The sequence below is a fragment of the Dendropsophus ebraccatus genome, chromosome 8 (genome assembly GCF_027789765.1).
Source record: "Dendropsophus ebraccatus isolate aDenEbr1 chromosome 8, aDenEbr1.pat, whole genome shotgun sequence".
NCBI classification, from domain to species: Eukaryota; Metazoa; Chordata; class Amphibia; order Anura; family Hylidae; genus Dendropsophus; species Dendropsophus ebraccatus.
The window spans coordinates 88,379,327-88,401,443 of NC_091461.1; the positions used below are offsets into that span (position 1 = coordinate 88,379,327).

General features: G+C 43.7%; 1 protein-coding gene across 3 annotated transcripts in view; it reads right to left on the bottom strand.

Moving 5' to 3' along the window:
• Positions 1-22,117, bottom strand: part of DLG5 (discs large MAGUK scaffold protein 5) — a 104,104-nt gene that overhangs the window by 35,264 nt on the left and 46,723 nt on the right. For all 3 annotated transcript variants that reach the window (XM_069980866.1, XM_069980865.1, XM_069980864.1), the window contains exons 5-13: positions 15,490-15,673; positions 10,895-11,154; positions 8,946-9,258; positions 6,833-7,063; positions 5,158-5,342; positions 3,641-3,766; positions 1,918-2,050; positions 1,053-1,180; positions 496-671 (exon numbers count right to left, since the gene is read on the bottom strand). In XM_069980866.1, the coding sequence (XP_069836967.1) occupies positions 496-671; positions 1,053-1,180; positions 1,918-2,050; positions 3,641-3,766; positions 5,158-5,342; positions 6,833-7,063; positions 8,946-9,258; positions 10,895-11,154; positions 15,490-15,673 (1,736 nt within the window). The remainder of the gene's footprint in view (positions 1-495; positions 672-1,052; positions 1,181-1,917; positions 2,051-3,640; positions 3,767-5,157; positions 5,343-6,832; positions 7,064-8,945; positions 9,259-10,894; positions 11,155-15,489; positions 15,674-22,117) is intronic.

Genomic DNA, 22,117 nt, shown 5'->3' on the forward strand with positions numbered 1-22,117 from the left:
TCTTTCCAGTCTGACACAGTGCTCTCTGCCGCCACCTCTGTCCGTGACAGGAACTGTCCAGGGCAGTAGCAAATCCCTATAGAAAACCTCTCTTGCTTTGGACAGTTCCTGAAATGTACAGAGGTACAGAGAGCATTGTGTCAGACTGGAAAGAAGGCTCCACTTCCTGCAGGACATACAGCAATTGATAAGACGTAAGATTTTTAAATGGAAGTAATTTACCAATCTGTTTGCTAATTTTCCAGTCTGTATAACTCTCTGACACCAGTTGATTTGAAAAAAAGATATCTCTCTGTTATACCCCTTTAAAGGGTTTGTCCAGGAAATTTTTTCTCAGGATAGGTTAAAAGGGACAGTAGCGTTTTTAAATGTCAAATGTGCGTACACAGCCTGAAGAATACACAGATTCACACAACTGGCAGCAGCAGAAGTATGGTTAGATAAAGTATGTGACATAAGTTACATCTCCAGGCAAGTATTTTATAGGACCCAAACCTTTCTGATTGCCCAGGCTGATATGCAGAGGTGTTACAATACGACTTCCAAGAGACTTTCTCCTCCGTATCACCATGTTGATGACATCCCCTCCGCTAAGGACAGCTTTTATCAACTGTTTTCTGTCTTTGTTGGTAAGATCTACATCATTTATCTTCAGGAGGCAGTCATTCACCCTGAAACAAGAAGGAAAAAGTGGTGTATTTTATACTGATACTAACAATCATTCTGAACTACTTTTTTATCTTAAGATGTTCATACAAAATTGCCTAGCTGTTTCCATAAGTCATATAAAACTTTGTAGAGAGTGGCAGCAACCTTGCGGAGCAGAATTGGATGATTCATAATCCCTGTACTAGAGATTAGTGGGAATCCTAGCCGAAGGACCTTTAACAATTAAAGATTTATCACCTAGCCTGTGTAGAGGTGATAAATGTTTATTACAGGAAACGGTTATAATAACTAAATGACTAATACTAAAGATCACAATCTACCTAAAAGGAAAAACAAAGTCCACTATCAGTGTCCCAAAAGAAGGTCCAAAACAAATAAAATACCTTAGCCGGCCATCAGCAATACTGCCTTTGTCCACTTTAGTCACAAAAATTCCACTATCCCCTGGGAAAAAGGACTCGCTAACTCCATCTGCCACATCAAATCCCAATGCTTTGAGGTCCATGTCTTCCTGCAAAAAAAAATAAAGATTGGTTTATTTAACTATGAATATTTTTCTAAACACACTTGCTTCCTTTTTTTTTTGCTTCACGGTGTCCCTAAAGCCATCACTATCATCAATAGTCTGTGCAGTCTATACAGCAAAACTGACAAATGGGCTGCAGAAAACAGAATTAACTGATCAATGGTGGGTGGGGATGTTATTTTCAGCTCTATAATGAAGCTGGCCACACACATTAGATACGTTTTGACCAATCCTGCTAATATCTAACATTTAAGCTACCAACACATCCTGCACATCTGACACAACACAACAGGGATCTGATTGTGGCTTGTCTCTATCCATAATGTCAGAGGTTGGAAGGAATAGCTGTAAGCTGAACTATGTTAAAGCTAGCCCTACACAAAAAGGGGCCTTTTACACAGGCAGATTATCAGCAAGGAGCCTTGTTAGAAACACTCATTTGGCCAATAACTGGCCCATGTAAAAATGTCAGCGATCAGTGCGACGGCTGATGGAATCTTTTGTGCAGGCCTATAAATCATTATTTACCGGCCTCACATCTCCCTGTGTAAACATGTATCTAAATGGCTGTACAAACGATACAGTGATTACTACAATTTATAAAAAATACACAAATACAGTTTATTTCTACAGACTTAACTCAGTGCTACACACAAGTATATAGCATAATAATTATCTCCTTTAACTAATATAGGAGTCTTGTCTGATTGTTATAAACCTACCCTATCACGTTCAAACTCTACCACTTCTGTCTCCCACTCCAGTGAGTCGGTGTCTATAGCTGAGTCGTGAGAACTATGGGCCATGAGCTGCCGGAATCGGGCTTCTTTCTCAATCTGGTTATCCATCTTCTCTCTAAAAAAGAAATGGAAACACAATTGAGGTAATAAAAATAATTACAGGAAATGCAAGCACTACAAATGTATGTAAAATCATTTAGCATAAAGTATACCTAAATTAACCCTAAAATGTAACAGTCGCTCCAGCAAATGTAACCAATCTAGAAAAAAAATTCACTAAGGATATGGTACATTCGCTTTAAATATTGAATAAAGGCCTAAGGCCCTTCTGCACCGTCCCAAACTATGCTGTACTATACATTTGGTTTACTGTGAATGGGGATCCTAACCAGGTAAACTATACGGAACCATAAGATTGTAATGACTGCATTGCATGTGACCATTTCAGCAGCCAGAGATCAAAAATAAAGACGACAAAGTGGGCAGAAAGAGGATAAGGAAAATTTGTTATTCTGTAAATAAAAAGACAGAGGCAAAATGAACCTATAAACTGAGATTTCCATGTAAATATATTACAAATCCACGCACCTACAAGTGAACAGGACAGCAGCATACAATTTTATATTGCCCTTTTATTTATTTCAATAGCGACTACATGTTTTATTTTCTGTACCTAAACTAAGCTACATAGGCCGACCTGATAAATGTCTGAATGTCTCTGCACAAATAGGAATGCATGTGGATGTGCTATTCAAGACAGGTACTAGGAACAGGGAACAAACACTTTTTGTGCCTCTATTTATGAAGGACAAATACAGGAAGTTGTTATTATTCATGTCGGGAGCAAAGACTATGGACATTAATGGCATTTTGACTTAAAGTGTAACTGTCATGTTTTTTTATATTGCAGAAATCAGTAGTATAAGCGATTTTAAGAAACTCTGTAATAGGTTTCATCAGCCAAAAAAGCCTCCTTCTGTACTCAAGAAGCAATCTCCCAGCCTCCCCCCCTGACTTCTTATCTGTGCATTATCAGGCAAACACGTCTTCATTACAGAGAAGCCTGTGAAGACGGGCTCTGCTCTCTCCATTGTAAGCCTATGAAGGGGGGAGGGGCTGAGGGAGATGAGGGAGCAGGAAGAGATGACATGAAGGTCAGCTGTTTGTAGACTCTCTGGGCACCTAAAACGCAGGATTCAGGTGTCAGAAAGGTCAGTGCTTATCTATGAACTTACTGAGAGAAGATTGCAGGGTGTTGTGCTGTGCTGGACTGCTCCGTGCTCAGTTACTCCTAACAGCCCCTCCCCTCTCCATAGCCACATAATGGACACAGAAATCCTGCTTCATTTGATGTGAGGGGGGAGGCTGGGAGATTGCTTTTTCAGTACAGAAGGAAACTCTTTTAGTACATAAAACCTATTACAGAGTTTCTTAAAATCGCTTGTACTGTTGATATTTAATGTTTTCAGAAAAATGGCCCTGAAATGACAGTTACGCTTTAAAGTGGCATTACAGACACAGTATAACATAATCACTCACAGTAAGCATTTTTTTTTTTTTTTTGCAAAACAACTAAACTAATATTGAAAAGTTTACTTTGCTTAAAAAAAAAAAAAAAAAAAAGAAAGAAAAAAGTACAGCGCATTTAGGGCCATGACTAAACCTAGCAGTGAGGAAACTGCTTATTTGTAGCTACCGAACTCACTTCAATTCCTTCAATTCCCGTGTAGCATCATTCTTCTGCTTCCGCATGTCATCTAGGTTTCTCAGCGCCTCTGCTAGTTCACTAACTGCACGGTCCCGTTCTCTGCGTAAATTGTCACACAGGGTCCTGACAGAATGGAAAAAAAAGTGTCAATAATAAGACATTTTTCAATAAATGATTCTTTATGTATAATATTTCACTATAGAGAAGAATCCTGCCTACTAGAAACATTTTTTTTTGAACCCAATGAGTTTGCAGTCAATAAAAAATTTTTTTATATATATATATATCTTTATAGTATATGTATGTATATCTAAAATATAAAAAAATGCAACTGGTGAGTGCTGGTCATTCGTCATATTAAAGCTGCCGCCCAGTGACACAAGCACCACATTGCTAACAGGAGTGCCAAATGGATACTATATACTTCGAGAACCCTTGCTTTAAAAGGGGTGAAATAATAAAGATGCTCACCTCTTCACGCTTCCCAGATGTCTTCCTGCTATGTCTCTGGGTCCTCTGCTGACTGCGGCCACCGCCAAACCAGTCTTAGCAGTGACTGCCCGTTCAGCCAATCACTGACAGAGACAGGACATTGGCTGAGTGAGGTGTCACTGCAGAGATTGGGTCAGCAGGGGTCCCAAAGTCCCAGCAGGAGGAAATCGGGGGAGTGTGAAGAGGTGAGCATTACATCTTTATTATTTTCTATATACTGATGCCCGAGAATCCCTTTAAACACCTATTACATTGAGTGAGTGCATGGCCAGCGGCCGACTGCTCGCTCCTAGGCTGATCGTTGTCTTCTTTACATGGAGCAATATCTGTCAGATTTGGCAGGTAATCGCTTCTTGCAAAAGGGCCTTTGAAGTTTTAGTTGACAGTAAATTTAACTGTAACAACTAGTGTCAGGCAGCTGCTGCCAAGGCAAATAAGAGAGTACATCAAAAGGGGCATAGATGCACATGACAAAGACTGTACAAATCACTAGTCAGACCACACATAGAATATTGTGTAGAGTTTTGGGCACAAGTGCACAAAAAAAGACATAATAAAGCTGCCGTAGATTCAAAGGTGGGGAGGGATTGTTGATCTCAGGATTCATTATTCTAATTGTTTTTAAGCATACAGTATATGTATAAACAAGTATGTAGAGGTTGTTTTTTTTTTAACAACAAGAATGATTTCCCATTGATGGATGATTAGTGTTGAGGGAACCAACATTTGACTTCTGCAGTCGTGGGGAATCAGACATCAAGTGTTGGGGTTCAGATAACGTTGCCGAACCCGAACATTATTATCCATCAATGGGAAATCCTTGTTGTTGTTCAAACAGTGTGGGCTTTTTCAACACAGATTTGTTTATAAAAAAAAACAAAAAAAAACACCCTGGATTTCTCCCATGTATCCATAATGGATTTTTTTAATCTTACATCGATCATACATATCTTTTTATACATATATGCTTAAAAAAAAATTAGAATTTTTACACTATATAAGAGAAAACCTAAATCACTGACCGAATGCTCTCTCTCTCAGCTACAATCTTGTCCCTCTCCTGGAAGGCCCAATCTCGCCGGCACTTGGCTACTTCAGCTTCCTGGGTGGCCTCTTTCAGTTCATGGGTCATTGCTTCATACTGTTTTCTCAGCACCTCTATCTCTTTGTTGGCTCTTTCCATGTCCAGAGTTGCAGAATCCTGAATCTGAAAGTAGTGAAGGCCATACATAGAATTACAAAGGTGAATTCATAAACTTTCTTTTAATCACTTAAACTACTTATTTACAATTGCTTTTATTGTGTCAACATATCCTACAGTGCTGTACAGGGATCACTCACCGCTGTCCACATCACTATAGGGTTGTGTTCACACATTCAGGTCTATGATTGTAACTATTAAATAAAAGGCAAAAGCAGATCATGGAGGACATATATAAAGGACTGTGATTTATCTTACATTCATTCTTAGCCTTGTATTCAACAGCTGCATTTAAAACCTAAATGTGTGAACACGCCCTTCACAATCAATCCCTACTTTATTTCTGTTGCTGAATTAACACAATGCCACTGATCTGAGCTTTATTTACAATGTGTCATATTTGTAGGAACAGAAATCTACCTGCGGTGCCAAAGGGGTATGAGCAATCTCTTTAACTTTAGCTACAATCCCCATTCACAGGATCTTAAAATGGCTTTAGTGGTTTTACATGCACTCATACACAACAGAATTTGCTGAATCACAGTACGCTTTAGTTTACACAAAATAAAAAGGAACAAAAATGTCACTATGTCTACATTCTACTTAAGATCACAAATGTGGTGTTAACATGCAAACTTAAAAGGACAACTTGAAAATACAAGAATTAAAACACACATCACATGTCTTACATCCACACAGAGATCGGAGCCTAATCAAAAGCATTATCACAGATCCACTGGATATCTGAGAAATGCTAAATCCATGGATCTCTGCGGCTAAGAGGTGCTCAAACAAAGCAGCAGTTAAAGGGGTTATCCAGCGCTACAAAAACATGGCCACTTTCTTCCAGAGACAGCACCACTCTTGCCTTTAGCTTGCGCAGGGTTTTGCTGCTCACTTCCATTGAAGTCAATAGAGCTTAATTGCAAACCGCACCTGAACTGGAGACAAGAGTCGTATGGTCTCTAAAAAAAAGTGGCCATGTTTTTGTAGCACTGGATAACCCCTTTAAAGTATGTGACCAGCCACCTCATTCAAAGTGTATGGCTTTCCAGTAGGCTTTTCCAAACCAACATAGTGCTCTCTGCTGCCATCTTGGTCTGGCTCCAGGAACTGTCCAGAGCGGAATAATGGGATTATCTAAGCTTAGAAAAACATGGCCACTTTCTATCAGAAAGAAACAGCACAAGTCTTGTCTCAAGTTTGGGCGTGGTTTCATTTACAAATCAGCTGCCATAAGAACATAGATTTTCCAAAAGCAAAATCTGAACCCATTTTTTCTGATATTTTTAACCCCCTAATAAATAGAATAAAAACAAGAGAACTGCAGCAAAATGAACAAATATGAAAACTTAGGACACTACAGTTTCATTATCTGTTTGGTCTCAATGTTGGTCTGCTAATACATTTGTCTGGACATACATCAAAAGTTGTACGGACTGTGCAGAAATATGGTATGTAATATAAACAAAGTGTAGAGGGAAACCTGGCTGTACCTGTCTGGCCTGATAGTATTCTCTTAGTAGGTGGTCCCTCTGAATTATGGCCTCTGTCCTCTCCTTTCTTGCCACATCCCGTTCTTCCTTCACAGTCTCAATATCTTTACAAGCTTGGTCCAGTTCCTTTTGAGCTTCTGCTTTGTCCTTCACCTCGTGGCAGTATTTCTCTAAAAGTTCATTCCTTTCAAAAATGGCTCTATCCCGTTCCACAAGGGCAGAGTTAAGCTCCTATGTAAGAAATCATAAGGCAATTCAATGGCTTTGCCAGATTTTTTATTCCCATTTTTACAGCTGTCCACAATATTATTACATGTCAGCAGGAGTTTCATCATGAAGGTAGTGGAGTTTCAGACAGAAATGTGTCTGACCTGTATTTTGGAGTATTTCCCTTCTCTATGTGTACATTATCATTGTATAACTGTATTGATGGGCTCATACTGTGACTTAAAGGGGTTATCCAGTGCTACAAAAACATGGCCACTTTCTTTCAGAGACAACTCGACTCTTGTCTCCAGTTTAGGTGCGGTTTGCAATGAAAGGGGTTATCCAGCACTACAAAAAAAAAAAAAACATGGAACACAGTTTCAAAACCCCACCCAAACTGGAGACAACAGTAGGGGGGAAAGTGGCCATGTTTTTGTAGTGCTGGATAACCCCTTTAAGCTCTATTCACTTCAATGGAACTGAGCAGCAAAACCCTGCCCAAGCTGGAGACAAGAGTGGGGCTGTCTCTGGAAGAAAGTGGTCATGTTTTTGTAGCGCTGGATAACCCCTTTAAGGCCCTATTACACCAAGCGATTATCAGCCATATTTGGCCAATTATTGTCCATTACAGACAATAATCGCTTGGCATAATAGGTAGCGGTAAAAGGCAACAATCAGCCAACACGCACGATGTTGGCTGATCGCTGTTTTTCAACATGTTGAAAAGATACTACAATGATAGGACAGTCTGCTGGCTGTCACACCGTCTAGTAGGAGCAGCAGCTGCAGACTGCTTCTCTCTATGCTCTAAAGGTCATCCGGGCAGCCAGCCCCCACCCGCCCCGCAGCTTCCCACAATCCCCCTTTCTCCCCGCTCGCTATTGGTGCGTGTAATAGCACCAACAGCGAGCAGGGAACAAGGAGAAAGTGAGCGCTAACCTTGCGCTTGCTTGCTCCTAAATATCAGCCCCTGTAATAGGCCTTAATGTAGTGTGCTGTGACTGACCTGATATCTCATTGATGGCATTACAGATGCTCTAAGCACAGGTTTGGAGCTGGCTATAAAAAATTAGATAGCTGCTGGTGCATTTTCAAGGGAAATAAGCTGCTGCCATACAAGTATGCGAGCTGCTTATTCTAAGGCTGCATTCCCACGTTCCGTGATCCTGACGGATCACGGACGTGGAATGCATGTACTGGAGCCTCCCCACGCCCGGACAGCATCTGTAATTAGATGCTGGGAGCGGAGGAGACTGTATTCATAAGCACCGCGCTGTAATGAATCAGCCGTGCGGTGCTGTTACTACAGAGCGGCACTTATGAATACAGTCTCCCCCGCTCCCAGCATCTAATTACAGATGCTGTCCTGGGGGGCGGAGGGGCTCCGGTACATGCATTCCACGTCCGTGATCCGTCAGGATCACGGAACGTGGGAATGCAGCCTCAGAATCTCCCAAAATGTGGGAGAGAACATTCACCTAATACGTATGGTCACCATAACACACAGGCTGAGGCACCAAAAACAAGCATTTTAGTGAATAGGGTTTCAAAACCTTTAGGTCGCATCCACATTTTCTGTGGATTTTAAAAACAAACTACAGTGCGTATTTCCATTGAAAATAACAGGTTGCATATTACGTGTGATTTTCATGCACAGCCACGAAATATGGATAAAAAAATATGCAGTGTGAACTTGGCTTTACAGAGAGCCTTCAGGCATGGAGAACCATGGAGAGTTTGCTGGAAGGTGGGGAACATGCCATTTTACATAGTTTGAGGTTACATAGTTTTGTACATGAATGTGTGCTACTTATTTTGTCCTTTATATTAATAACGGGTTGATCATAACAACTTGTAAAATACCCCTTGTAGTCTCCCATAACGCACAATATATTTCCTATAATACCTGTCTAAGGGCTTCCATTTCCTCACTTGCAACTCTCTTCTCACTAGATGTATTTTTTAGCCGTCCTTGCGCTAGTTCAAGTTCAGTTTGCATTTTGTCCATCTCTTTTATGACTTGGTCTCGCTCGCTCATGATTAAACGATACTCATTGAATACAGAGTCTCTCTCTTCCTTGTATTTCTCAGCATCCTTGACGGCTTTAAGCTGCATGGTTTTAAAACGTGTGGCCTCTGCCTGTAGCCGCTCAATCTCTCTTTGCAGCTCCTTGTTCTGTAAGGTCGCCTTATTCAGCTCCTGCTGGATGGAATCGTACCTGTGTAGATTAGAAAACCCATGTGAATATTATGTGGTAAATCAGCATAAAACAGCCCAATATTAAAGTAAAATCCATTCTCTGTGGCAGGGTTCACACAATTTGTCTCTCGCAGAAAAAGACTTAAAAGTCACTATCTGACTAAGGGCCCTTTTACACAGAAAGATTATCTGACAGATTATCTGCCAAAGATTTGAAGCCAAAGCCAGGACTGGATTTGAAAAAAAGAGGAGAAATCTCAGGCTTTTATGTATGACCTGATCTCTGTTTATAGTCTGTTCCTGGTTTTGGCTTCAAATCTTTGGCAGATAATCTGTCAGATAATCTTTCTGTGTAAAAGGGCCCTAAGGGTCCATTTACACAGAAAGATTATCTGACAGATTATCTGCCAAAGATTTGAAGCCAAAGCCAGAAACAGACTATAAATAAGGAACAGGTCATAAAGGAAAGCCTGAGATTCCTCCTCTTTTCAAATCCATTCCTGGCTTTGGCTTCAAATCTTTGGCAGATAATCTGTCAGATAATCTTTCTGTGTAAATGGGCCCTAATGCTGCGTTTACACGTAACGATAATTAGCCCGATCGTACGATTAACGATGTTGGAGTAACGGTTTTTCTTTTTTTCATAACAAGCAGCGTTTAGACGGTACGATATATCGTACGGAAAATTCGTTGTGCGATCGTTTTGCGAACGCTTAAGCCTATCTCACACATTGGTTAAATCGGCGAACGACTGTTGACACGGAACGATTTGCGAATTTTTTGCGAACGACGAACAACAACTTGATAACATGTTGAAAGATCAAAATGCGCGATGTATCGTTCTTCGTATGATCGTTCGCTGCGTTTACACGTACGATTATCATTCGAATTCGATCGTTATCGCGCAAATTTGTACGATAATCGTTACGTGTAAACGCACCATTAGTTTGGGCAATTAAAATGAATGGGCCCATCCCTCTCCATGCAGTCACATGTCAACATGTTAATTTAAAGGGGTTATCCTGTGCTCCAAAAACATGGCCACTTTTGCCCCGCTCTTGTCTCCAGATTGGGAGGGCTTTGAAACTCAGTTCCATTGAAGGAAATAGAGCTTAATTGCAAACCACAACTGAACTGGAGACTAAAGTGGGGCAAAAGTGGCCATGTTTTTGTAGCACTGGATAACTCCTTTAACAGTTTCCAGACATATCCATGCCTCGGAGGGGCACGAATCATGACGTGAACAATCCCCTTCTGAACACATACCCCAGATGTGGTGGCACCCTTAGGCCTCATTCACACGTCTGTTGTGCGGCCATAATTGTGGACCGCACTATGGATGTGTGCAATTCACGGAACACTGCAAAGACAGTGACCTGTCTTTTTTTTATTGTGGGTGTTAATTACTGAGATTGGTTGGTTTCAAACTGCTGGGACCCCCACCAGTTTGTTATCCCATATTCTGTGGATCGGTGGCAACTATGGGAGATACGTCTTTATTTTGTATGCCTGTTTTGTCTGCTGGTAGTTTCCACTTGAATATCAGCTTTCTGCTGTCAACACTCATAGGGAACATGACCAAGAAGTATATTATGGTCCACTGATTTTACACGCAGTGAGACCTTATTTTAGGCGGCACATATGACAATGCATACCTTCTCATAGAGGAGGAATATTGGTGCTGGAGATGCAAAGCACTGTCCCTTTGCTTTAGCAGCCCCTCCAGTTGTTTCTGAAGACTTCTTTTCTCTTCCTCACTTTGCTCCAGTCGCCCTAAATCCAGATTGTGACTAGAAACCTTCTCATTGTACTGTCTACGTAGGGAATCGTAATCCTTCTTTACAACTTCCAGCTTGTCTAAAGCAGTGTCGTATAACTTGTTAATCAGCTCTGAAGAACCATTCTGTTTCACAACCTACCATGTAAAAGAAGAATATTAGTATTTAAAGCAAGGACAGACAATAAGCAGTAATACAGGAGCAGGTAAAGGTCAAACACTGTATACCTTGATGTCATATGTTGCTGACAGACTATGAAGTCTACTGTGCTTATTTCTGCTCCATGACATACCAGAGTGAGGGGGGGGAAGGGGGCATTGAGGCAGTAAATTACTATGGAGGCACTGGAGTGCTAAGCAAGTGTCTTTACTCCTCTATGTCTCCTATAAGACGTTTTAAACATGTTTGAAATGAAAGGACAGTGTAAATCCTTGGCCTACTAAAGACTGATTTAATGTTGCTTGTTTTTCTTTACTTGCAGTCAGGCAGTGTGTTCAGAGTGGCAGTAAAGTACTTCAATTTACTCAGGGGCACTTTTTTTTTCATGGGATCTGACATTATCTTTAACCCATTCAGGACTGCGCTACTTTTCATTTTTGTGCTTTCGTTTTTTTCCTCTCCATGTTTAAAAGGCCATAGCGCTTACATTTTTCCACCTACAGGCCAACATGAGCCCTTATTTTTTGGGACACCAATTGTACTTTGCAATGGCAAGCTTAATTTTTTTTTTCATAAAGTATGCTGTGAAACCGGGAATAAAATTATTTGTGCAGTGAAATTGGAAAAAAAAAAAAGCAATCTGTTTTCATTTTGGGGGGTTTCATGTTTACGCCATTCATCCTATAGTAAAACTGTCATGTTATATATGTTCCTCAGTACAATTACGATAGGCAACTTGTATACATTTGTATATGCATTAGGTTGGCACACCCTCCCTGTCCCTCCTCCCCACCTTCCTCATCATTAGGAATACTCTAGGCAGATTGCTTCCTATTCCCCATCTGTGGCAGCCCAGCACATGGGCTGGATCGTTAATACACCTGTGCAAAGCTCAAACAGCAATAAATGTTCCTGGATCATTCCTAATAATGAGGAGGGTGGGAAAGGAAGGACGGAGAGGTGGTGCCAGCCTAATGCATATACAAATGTAAGCCCCGGCCGTTAGACACAGCGCTGCCCGATTAAAAGTTGTTTTTAGGACAATAACTGCATCCCCTGCCGAACGGACCCCAGGACAGATCTTGGATTAAAAGCAGCTATCTGAAGGTACAAGTGGTTTGGGGGGGACAGATTGTGGGTACGGAGTCGCTTTAATACAGCACTGATTGATTAGATCTATAGATTGCCGAGCTGGGGAACTTCCAATACTTATCAGCTGCATTTACCCTACAGAAAGTGGTGTATTCTTCCCAGTCTGACCCAGTGCTCTCTGCTGCTACCTCTGTCCGAGACAGGAACTACCCAGACTAGTAGCAAATCCCCATAGAAAACCTTTTGTGCTTTAGACCGGTCCAGTGCCCTCAAGTCCACTGCTTAGAATGGTCACCACCACTTCTGAGACAAACTCATCTCATCAGTGACAGCCCGTTCAGCCAATCATTGGCCGTGGCACTGTTCGGTCTCAGTCAGTATTTGGCTGAGTGGGCTGTCACTGCCGGAAGTCAGCAGGGGACCCAGAGGCACCGCAGGAGGACACCAGAGGGGAGCATGGAACGCTAAGGATAAGATGTTTCTCTGTTTTATATAAGGGCAGCACTATATAAAAAGTTTTTAGTTGCCGGATAGCCATTAAGTATTGTGCTCACCGCTGTATTAAAGATAATTCCAGATTCCATGAAAAATAAATAAATGAATAAATAAAAAATTGTGCCAGTCAGTAAACGTTTGATAACTTGACATTGCACACACATTGGTCACTCCATGAATGAAATATGACACAGGTTTCCAATCCTAAATAAGTAGAACAATTATATACGCAAAAGAAATCTAGAATATACTAGGTATTTTATCTGTATTTACCTAAATGATCATGGTGCAAGCCAACACTGTGCACACATATATCATTATGTATTTATTCAACACCAAGTCAATGTCAGATGAATTAATATAGTAAGCTCTTACTACGCTAGACCAATAAAATAGCTGTTGGCTAAATGTTCATTTGTCTGACAGCTGTCTCCTCCAACTCAGCCATAAACATACACTCCCGGATCGGTCAAGCATGGATGTTTAATGCCATAGGGAGAGGGGGATAAGCCATTGCTACAGTTTATCCCCGGGGAACAAAGGCTCAAGCACGTTCAATGTTCAAATCTCATATGGCAGACAGTGGAGGACAGCTGAGTTAACCCTATAAGGATTAGATTATCTGTGAGAAGAGCCAACAGGTAACAAATGAGCAAGAGTAATACTAACAATAAGTTCCACTATTTTCTTCAGCCTTTTTCAGACAGGAAAATAGGGGAAGGTGGCAATGAGTACTGTTCTCTGATCATTTACTAACCCTTTACCCAGCTCAATTAATCCCAGGCCGGGCCAAACAATTTCTGAAACGTTTTTACCACTTCTGATGTTTTCATGTTAAACATATTTTTAAGAATTTTTGGTGACATATTTTCTAATTTCCTGATATCTTGCAGTTTTAGGCTGGGTTCACACTACGTATATTTCAGTCAGTATTGTGGTCCTCATATTGCAACCAAAACCAGGAGTGGATTAAAAACACAGAAAGGCTCTGTTCACACAATGTTGAAATTGAGTGGATGGCCGCCATATAACAGTAAATAATTGCCATTATTTTAATACAACAGCCGTTGTTTTAAAATAACAGAAAATATTTGCCATTAAATGGCGGCTATCCATTCAATTTCAACATTGTGTGAACAGATCCTTTCTGTGTTTTTTATCCACTCCTGGTTTTGGTTGCAATATGAGGACCACAATACTGACTGAAATATACGTAGCGTGAACCCAGCCTTAATTCTCAAGTAATCTGTACAGCATTACAGCAACATGTGACACCAGTAGATGGAGGCGACAATAGCAGCTCCCTGTGGAATGACCTCTTCAAAAGGTCACAGAGCACACTCAGTAATGTTTCACATTTATCTCAAGGGGACAGAGTCTGTCTATTGTCATCTATTTGCCTTGTGAGATTACACATTACTAAATAAATTGTGGCAAAAGCCTGTACTGATTTATACGGACATGGAGAGAAAGAAGCGCTGCACCTCAAACCTATGGCTGACACTAATGCATCTCGGCTACAGTTAAAAACCAACGCCAGGATGTTGGTATATAATTTGAACAAACCATATTTCCCCATGTACCACATGCAGGTCCCCTGGTTCACATAAGTCCCTACACTAACTCAACACTGTGTCAGTCAGCAACCGCTAACCCTGCAGAGCGAGCACAAACAGGGAAGGAAAGCCATAGAATGGCCCTGCAACCCCACTGCCACAGGACCAAACCCCAAAGGCCCCCCCAAACCCCAGCAGGCACCGCCAGCGGAGAAAGCTGCCACCAAGCAACACAAGTGTGAACAAGGTCTTATCACTCACCATTGCTCCTGCAGGTAGAATGGGAAAGATAGGAGGTACTAGTCATGCGTGCACAGGTGCCTCCTGCTGATTGAGGTTACATGGGTCTTACCAGGAGAAGTGCTAACACTCAGAAAAGAGAGAAACTTAAAATACGGACATGGAGAGAAAGGAGCGCTGCACCTCACACCTATGGCTGACACTAATGCCTCTCGGTCGCTGACTGACACAGTGGTGAGTTAGTGTAGAGACTCATGTGAACCAGGGGACCTGCACTTGGTACATGGGGCAATATGGTTTGATCAAATTATATACCAACATCCTGGCGTCGGTTTTTAAATGTAGCCGAAAAGCATTAGTGTCAGCCATAGGTGTGAGGTGCAGCACTCCTTTCTCTCCTTGTCCGTCCTGTACTGATTTATAGTACACAAAAATGCACACAGTTTCAATTCTGATAAACCATGGCAGAATATAGTGATGTATCATATCATAAATAAGGGATACTAGTAGCAAGATTACAACGGATTATAACTTTGGCTTCTCAGGGCAATAGAGACAGTCAGCTGGTAAGCAATAGTGTAACTATTAGAGATGAGCGCAACTAAAGCATGCATGAGGGCGACTGTTCAGTATTTAAATACCGGTGGTAGGTGAAGTTGGATGCAGCCCTAGTGAATCCTGGAAAACATGGATACAACCATAGTGTATCCATGTTTTCCAGTACTCCTTAAGGCTGCATGCAACTTCACCTACCACCGGTATTCAAAGCGACCACACTCGAGTAATGCTCAGCTCTCGTAATTATATCATTACTCAGTAAGGGATCAAGCTGTTCCTACATCGGGCGATTCGGTTTAATAACAATTTGTGTTTTTGCTGACGTACAGTCATTGTGTTTATTCACTAGGAGTGAATAGAAGTAATGGTTACCAGTTGCTGTTGTCTGCGCAGCTCAGAGATCTCCTTCTGATCTGCTTCATGCATCCTCTTCAGATCCTGGCAGGACTGCTGCAGATGGGTGAACTCACGCTGTAGTTGGGCATGCTTCCTGCGCAGGCTCTCACTATCCTCTTGTAGTTGCGTTTGGTCACTTAAAACACGGCTGTGCAGAGTACTGCAAGGAGAAACAAATACTGGAAGGGAATTCCTACTGGTTGTCAGATATACAATTACTAGAGAGTTATTAGTTTGGGAGCAATTTGCCTGAAAAGTACACACATTTCCCTGTATGAAAAACGACTTCCCGAAGGGCAGAGAATGGTCTCTCCAGTGGCCGATTAGGTGGTGGTGTCTGTCCACCGCTGCTAGGAGAGATGGAGCTGGATGCCGTCAGCGAGAACAGGGCACACAGCCAAAACCTGGTAGCCAGGGCCAATTTTCTAGTCACCATGGCGACCAATTGAACAGATTTTTTCAGCTTTGTTTTAAAGGAGTCAGACGTAGATTACACCTACAGGTATCATTTGGAGAGGCTTTTTTTGCACAGGTTTTTACACACTTTTTCCAGGAGACATTGCCTTACAATCTCTCCTTTTTAGAGTTTCTACCTATAAAGTCACTGTATGGAAGGATCGGGGGACAATGGAGACTTTAAAAGCTGGCACACAACCACTGAAGCTGTAGACATGGCTCAAACAAAAAAAGCAGAAACTAATTCATATAAAACATTTACAATTATACATAAGCATATAATTAAGTGCAAAATATTTCTTCTTTGGAAATCAGAGCATTTTAAGGGTAGCTTCACACGTACCGTATCGCTGCGTTTTTAACGCTGCGTTTTTAGTGCGATTTTTGATTTTCACATGAAAATCATGTGAAAATCAAAACGCACATGTAAAAAAACGCAGCGTTAAAAACGCAGCGATACGCTATGTGTGAAGGTACCCTAAAGGAGAATTCAATGTATTTGTATTGTATGTTTGTTGTACAAATGTATGTATGTATTACATCGATTCATAGGCCCATATTTGCCTGACAGAGGCCAAAACAGTATCCTAGGGGGCCTGTATACAGTTTTATTTATCCCACAACTTTAAAAGAAAAGTTCGGGGGGGGGGCGTGTCTGACCGCCCAGCAAGATGGCCGCTCGTTAGAGGAGCTCCGCTCTTAGCCGCCTGCTTCATTAGCTCCTTGCCTGTTTCGCCGCCCACTTGCCCATTCCTCGCTGCTGGTGACTTGCACGGGACCGCTGGGGTGCTGCTGGACCTGTCGCCCACCACATCAGTGTCCCCGGAGACCGAGAGGAGACGTCCGGAGAGCTGAGGAGACTGCTGCGCCCGCCATCTTGGGACACGCGGTGCTGCGATACCGCTACCCTGCGCTGTGGAGAGGGAGCCTTTACTTTACCCCACCGGGCACGGAGACACAGAGACTATACCTCAGCCCTGCACACGATTCAGCCCTGCACAGCGCCCGTAACCTTCCCGGCCGACGTATCTTCCACACAGGAGCCCTGTGAGTAACAGCGCTCGGCGCCATCTTAAGCCTTCCCCTGACGGCCCTGTCAGCACCGGAGGTTTGCGGGAGGACAGTGATTGTCTGGGCAGAGAAAGGGGCTTAATCGCACCAGACTGAGTTACCGCCCCTGCCATATTGCAGCCCTGCATATACTGCCCTGGGGCTGCCCGTCCCTGCCCCCCTAAAGTACAGTGTATTGGCGGGGAACCGCCGCCATTTTATGCACCACCGTGCTGGAGAGCACAGGGTCTCAAACCCCCTCCCTTTTGCGGGACACGAACTTTCTCCCTGCGTCCTTGCAGCCCCTACACCAAAAGTCTTTGCTGCAATACTTCAGTCCTAAATCTATGACAATAAGCCTCTCAAGTAGAGACCTACATACACAAGTTCAGATCTCTGATACACTGCATAATTGTGAGCCGAACCTTACCTATTTTTCAGACGTAAATATGCCTTACAAAAGTTCTAAGAACTCTAACTCAGTGAAGAAGGGCCCTGCAGCCCACACCCGGCAGCATGCAAGCGGTCATGTGCAGCATGAAGATGATTATAGCCTGACCCCTTCGGCACTAGCCCCTGCAAAAGGATGGCGTTCCTCTTCTGAATCTTTGCAAGAAGAGGCGGTGGAACAACATGGGTCTCCACTTACAGCTCCCCCAGAATGGCGCTCACTATTGCAATCCCTGCCCACCAAGGCAGACTTCCAAGCTCTGGTTACTGAGGTGAGGGAGGCATGTAGGGCTGAAATTGCGCATATTCGCAAGGATCTAAAACATGTTGCGGAACGGGTTGATGGTTTGGAACATACCCATGATGATACTAGGAAATACATTTCCAGCCTCCAAAGACACGTGGTGCTTACCACTAACCACCTACAGGAAACAACACGACACTTGGAGGATTTGGATAATAGAGGCAGGAGACACAATATAAGGGTCAGAGGTCTCCCTGAAACATCCCCTAAAGACCTACACACAGTGCTACAGTCTAACTTCAATGGAATCCTGGGACGTCCTGAGGACGCTACTATCCAATTGGACCGAGCACACCGGGCCCTTCGACCCAGAAATGCCTCCACACAACCTAGAGATGTCATTTGTTGTGTTACTGACTACACTACCAAAGAACTGATCATGAGCAAGGCGCGGCAGCTAGATGTCATCACCTATCAGGGACATACTATTCAACTCTTCCCAGATCTGTCGTGGCTAACACTGCAGAAGAGACGCCAACTAAAGCCCCTGCTGAACTTGCTGCGGGATCACAACATCCCCTACAGATGGGGGTTCCGTTTCGCCCTCATTTCCCGAAGAAATGGGCAGACTGCTACGTTGGTCTCCTTTTTCTGACCTGGATGATTTCTGTGGGTCCCTGGAAATCCCCCGCCCTGACCTCCTGGACTGGGAGATCCCACTTCCACCTAGGCCTCCACCACCTGAGTGGCAGAGAGTCGAGGCGCAAAAGAGAAAGTCCACTCCATCCAAAGCTCCCCCGGGACCTCCCCCTCGCTGATGTATCCGGTTCCTTCTTTGTGATAATTAATGCCTACTGTTCATTTTCTTTATACCATAATGCCTACTGGGGAGTTTGTGCCTGATATTGTCACACTGTTGCCCCCGAATATTGTGTTCCTTGGAATCTGATGTGTTTTTCAGCCCCCCCCCCCCCCCCCCCCCCTACACGAGGACTGAGATGGACACCCGGGTGCTCGGGCTGCACAATTGCCTTCGGCTTTCCTTTTACAGTTTTACAGTTTGCTGTGTTATATGTGTAGTGAGGTTCGGGTATAATGGGTTCAAGTGATGTGCCTGGCACTAGACTAGTGCCAAGATAGTTGAGACACTCATGCTCATTTGGCGGTTGAGCCTCCTCTTGTAGAGAGTATACAAATTATAGTTTTTTACTATCACCTGTTGGATCTTGCTGGGTTAGATCGGATACTTTTCCCCCCTCCTTTTGGGGTAATTTTCCGGGTTCATTGGATCTCCCCTTCCTCGTCTGGAATTGGGGGGGATCTAATCGATCCCTTTTTTCTGTAGGCTGCATTCGCCTGATTGTGATTACTTGACCCCGTTATAGGACTCCCAGGACGCCCTCACAGCTATCTGTGAGGCTACCTGGTTAAGTTGATTGGGAGTATAGTTTGTTCGTTAACATTGATTTCCTTTTTCTCTGATTGATCATTCACGTTATTTGGTTCTCCGTTTCTTTGCTCTAGTTTGTGTCCATCCCTGTCTGTCGTCCATCTCCTCCCTAGTGTTTTCATCCTTACCCCCCTGCAGACGAGGTCCTCCTAGTCCTTGGTGAGTACATTACACATCTCTTTCTTTGTCTGGGGATAGGTGCTGCTGCGCTTCTGGGAAATGGTCCGGTTGCTCACCCTAAATGTTCATGGTTTGAACACCAATGCGAAGCGTAGGCTAGCCCTTACTGAGTTCTCCTCCTCAAAGGCTGAGGTAATCTTTTTACAGGAGACCCACTATGATGATACAGGCAACTTCAATTTTGCAAAACATAAGTTTCCTATCTCATACTCGGCATGCTGTAATAGGAAAAAGGCGGGAGTAGCGATCTTACTAGCTAGACATTGCCCCATCCAAATATCTACAGCGGAAGTAGATCCTGCTGGCCGCTATCTTATTCTCCAAGGATCCTGTAGAGGCTCCCCAATTACCCTGTGTAACGTCTACGTACCCAATGCCCACCAAATAAGGTTCCTCCGCAAGCTTCTATTGAAACTCTCACGGCTACCCCCTTCCACACTAATAATTGGGGGAGATTTTAATATGATATTTTCTGAGCAGATGGACCGCTTCTCCCTGACCCACCCACGGACCCCCCCCCCCCCCTTCTACCAGTCTAGCAAGGGACTTCCGCAAATTAATGCGACAACACTCCCTGTATGACCTGTGGCGGATTAACCACCCCCGGGATAAGTCCTATTCCTTTTACTCCCCCCCTCACAAGACCTTCACAAGAAATGACTACTTTTTCAGCAATATTATGGGACTCCGGCTTATGTCGGATGCATCCATGGGCATTATCTCATGGTCAGACCATGCCCCCGTTCTACTGGACCTTAAGGATACTGTCCCCCATATGAGGTCCTGTCATTGGCGCCTCAATCGCTTCTGAAAAACCCCCATCTAAGAGACCCCCTTTCTTCCTCCCTGACGGCTTATTTTACAGAGAATTTGGGTTCTGTTGGGTCCCCGGTGGTTTTGTGGGAGGCCCATAAGGCGGTTATGAGGGGTCTTTACTTCGGAAGGTTATAGGCCTCCGGGCGAAGGTGAAGAACTTGGCTCTGCATAAAGTCGAGAAGCTGCTTCTCTGTACTAGACAAAAGTACTATGAAAGAGGCAATAAAGCCCACACATTATTAGCTAAGCAGCTTCAGGATTGCACTGAGCCTAAGACTCCTCACGCACTTAGGGATAGAGACGGTGCCCTGCTTCATGACCCCTCAGTTATAGCTGAAAAGTTCCGGGACTACTTTGCCCGCCTTTATCACTTGCCTTCCACGCTGCCTGGGGACTCCGCAGAGCGCATAAGGCTTTTTGATGAGTTTCTTGAGGGGTGTCGCCTCCCCAGGCTGCCGCCGGAGGCTCAGGAAGCCCTAAACGCAGAGGTGTCCGCGGAGGAATTGGGAGACATAATGAAAGAACTTCCCACCGGTAAATCTCCTGGACCTGATGGTCTCATATACATATACTACTGCACCTTTGCGCTGATTCTGACTCCCCACTTGCTAAACCTCTTCAATGCGTTCCTGTCCACGACACTGACTCATGCTTACATATCTTTAATCCCCAAACCGGGCAAAGATCCCGCTGATTGCGCTAGCTACCGCCCAATTGCCCTTCTAAATGCTGATCTCAAGTTGTTCACTAAGGTTCTTGCCACCCGCCTGTCGACTTGGCTGCCACAGCTCATTGACAAGGACCAGGTTGGGTTTGTTCCGTGTCGACAGGGGGGTGACAACACCAGGAGAGTTGTCAACCTGATAGACGCGGTCAATAGGGAAGATGGATCGGCCTTGTTTTTAGGCCTTGATGCAGAGAAGGCCTTCAACCGCCTGAGCTGGCCATTTATGACACGGGTCTTGGAAACGTTTGGCATATGTGGAGCCTTTCTCAGAGCGGTCGACGGCCTGTACTCCTCTCCCACGGCCTCCATAAAATTTCCACATGCCATGTCCGGGACGATCCCGATCCACAATGGCACCCGCAAGGGTTGCCCACTCTCACCGCTCATTTTTGTAATGTGTATTGAGCCCCTGGCGGCTGCCATTAGAAACCACCCGGATATTCATGGGGTACAAATCCGTGGGAAGGACTACAAGCTCTCTCTCTTTGCGGATGATGTCTTGCTTACCCTGACTCGACCACATATCTCCCTCCCCAACCTCCATACTCTCTTGACCCACTTCACTTATTGGGGTATAAGGTGAACGCATCTAAAACAGAAGCCCTGCCTATTAATATCCCCAGCCCGTTACTTACTACCTTGAAGAGTAATTTCACTTATAATTGGAGAACCGACTCGCTCAAATACCTGGGGGTTCAAATCACAAACTCTTACTCCTCCCTCTATACCCACAATTTTCCAAAACTATTTGCAGAAATCCGAACCCTGCTGGATAAATGGAATTCACTGCCCATTTCTCTACTAGGGAGGATAGCCGCAGTCAAGATGACGGTTCTGCCTAAAATTCTGTATTACTTTGAGACTCTTCCGATCCAAGTCCCTATGAGTGCCCTTAAAGCAATGCAGGCCTCCATCTTACGTTTCGTGTGGGCTCATAAACGCCACAGAATAGCAAAAAGTATCCTGCAAGCCCCCAAGTCCTTAGGGGGTTTAGCCCTCCCTGACTTGGTTTGTTATTACTGGGCAGCACACCTCCGCCACATTCCTGCCTGGTCGGAGCATTTAGCCTACACGAAATGGATGCTACTTGAGAAACTGTGGATGGCGCCTGTGCACCCCAACTCCTTCTTATGGTCCACCTCTGATACCCCCCTTCAGAGACCGGCCTTAGGCCCTATGATTCACACGAGACAAGTCTGGCGTACCTGCATCAAAAAATTCTCCTTAGTTT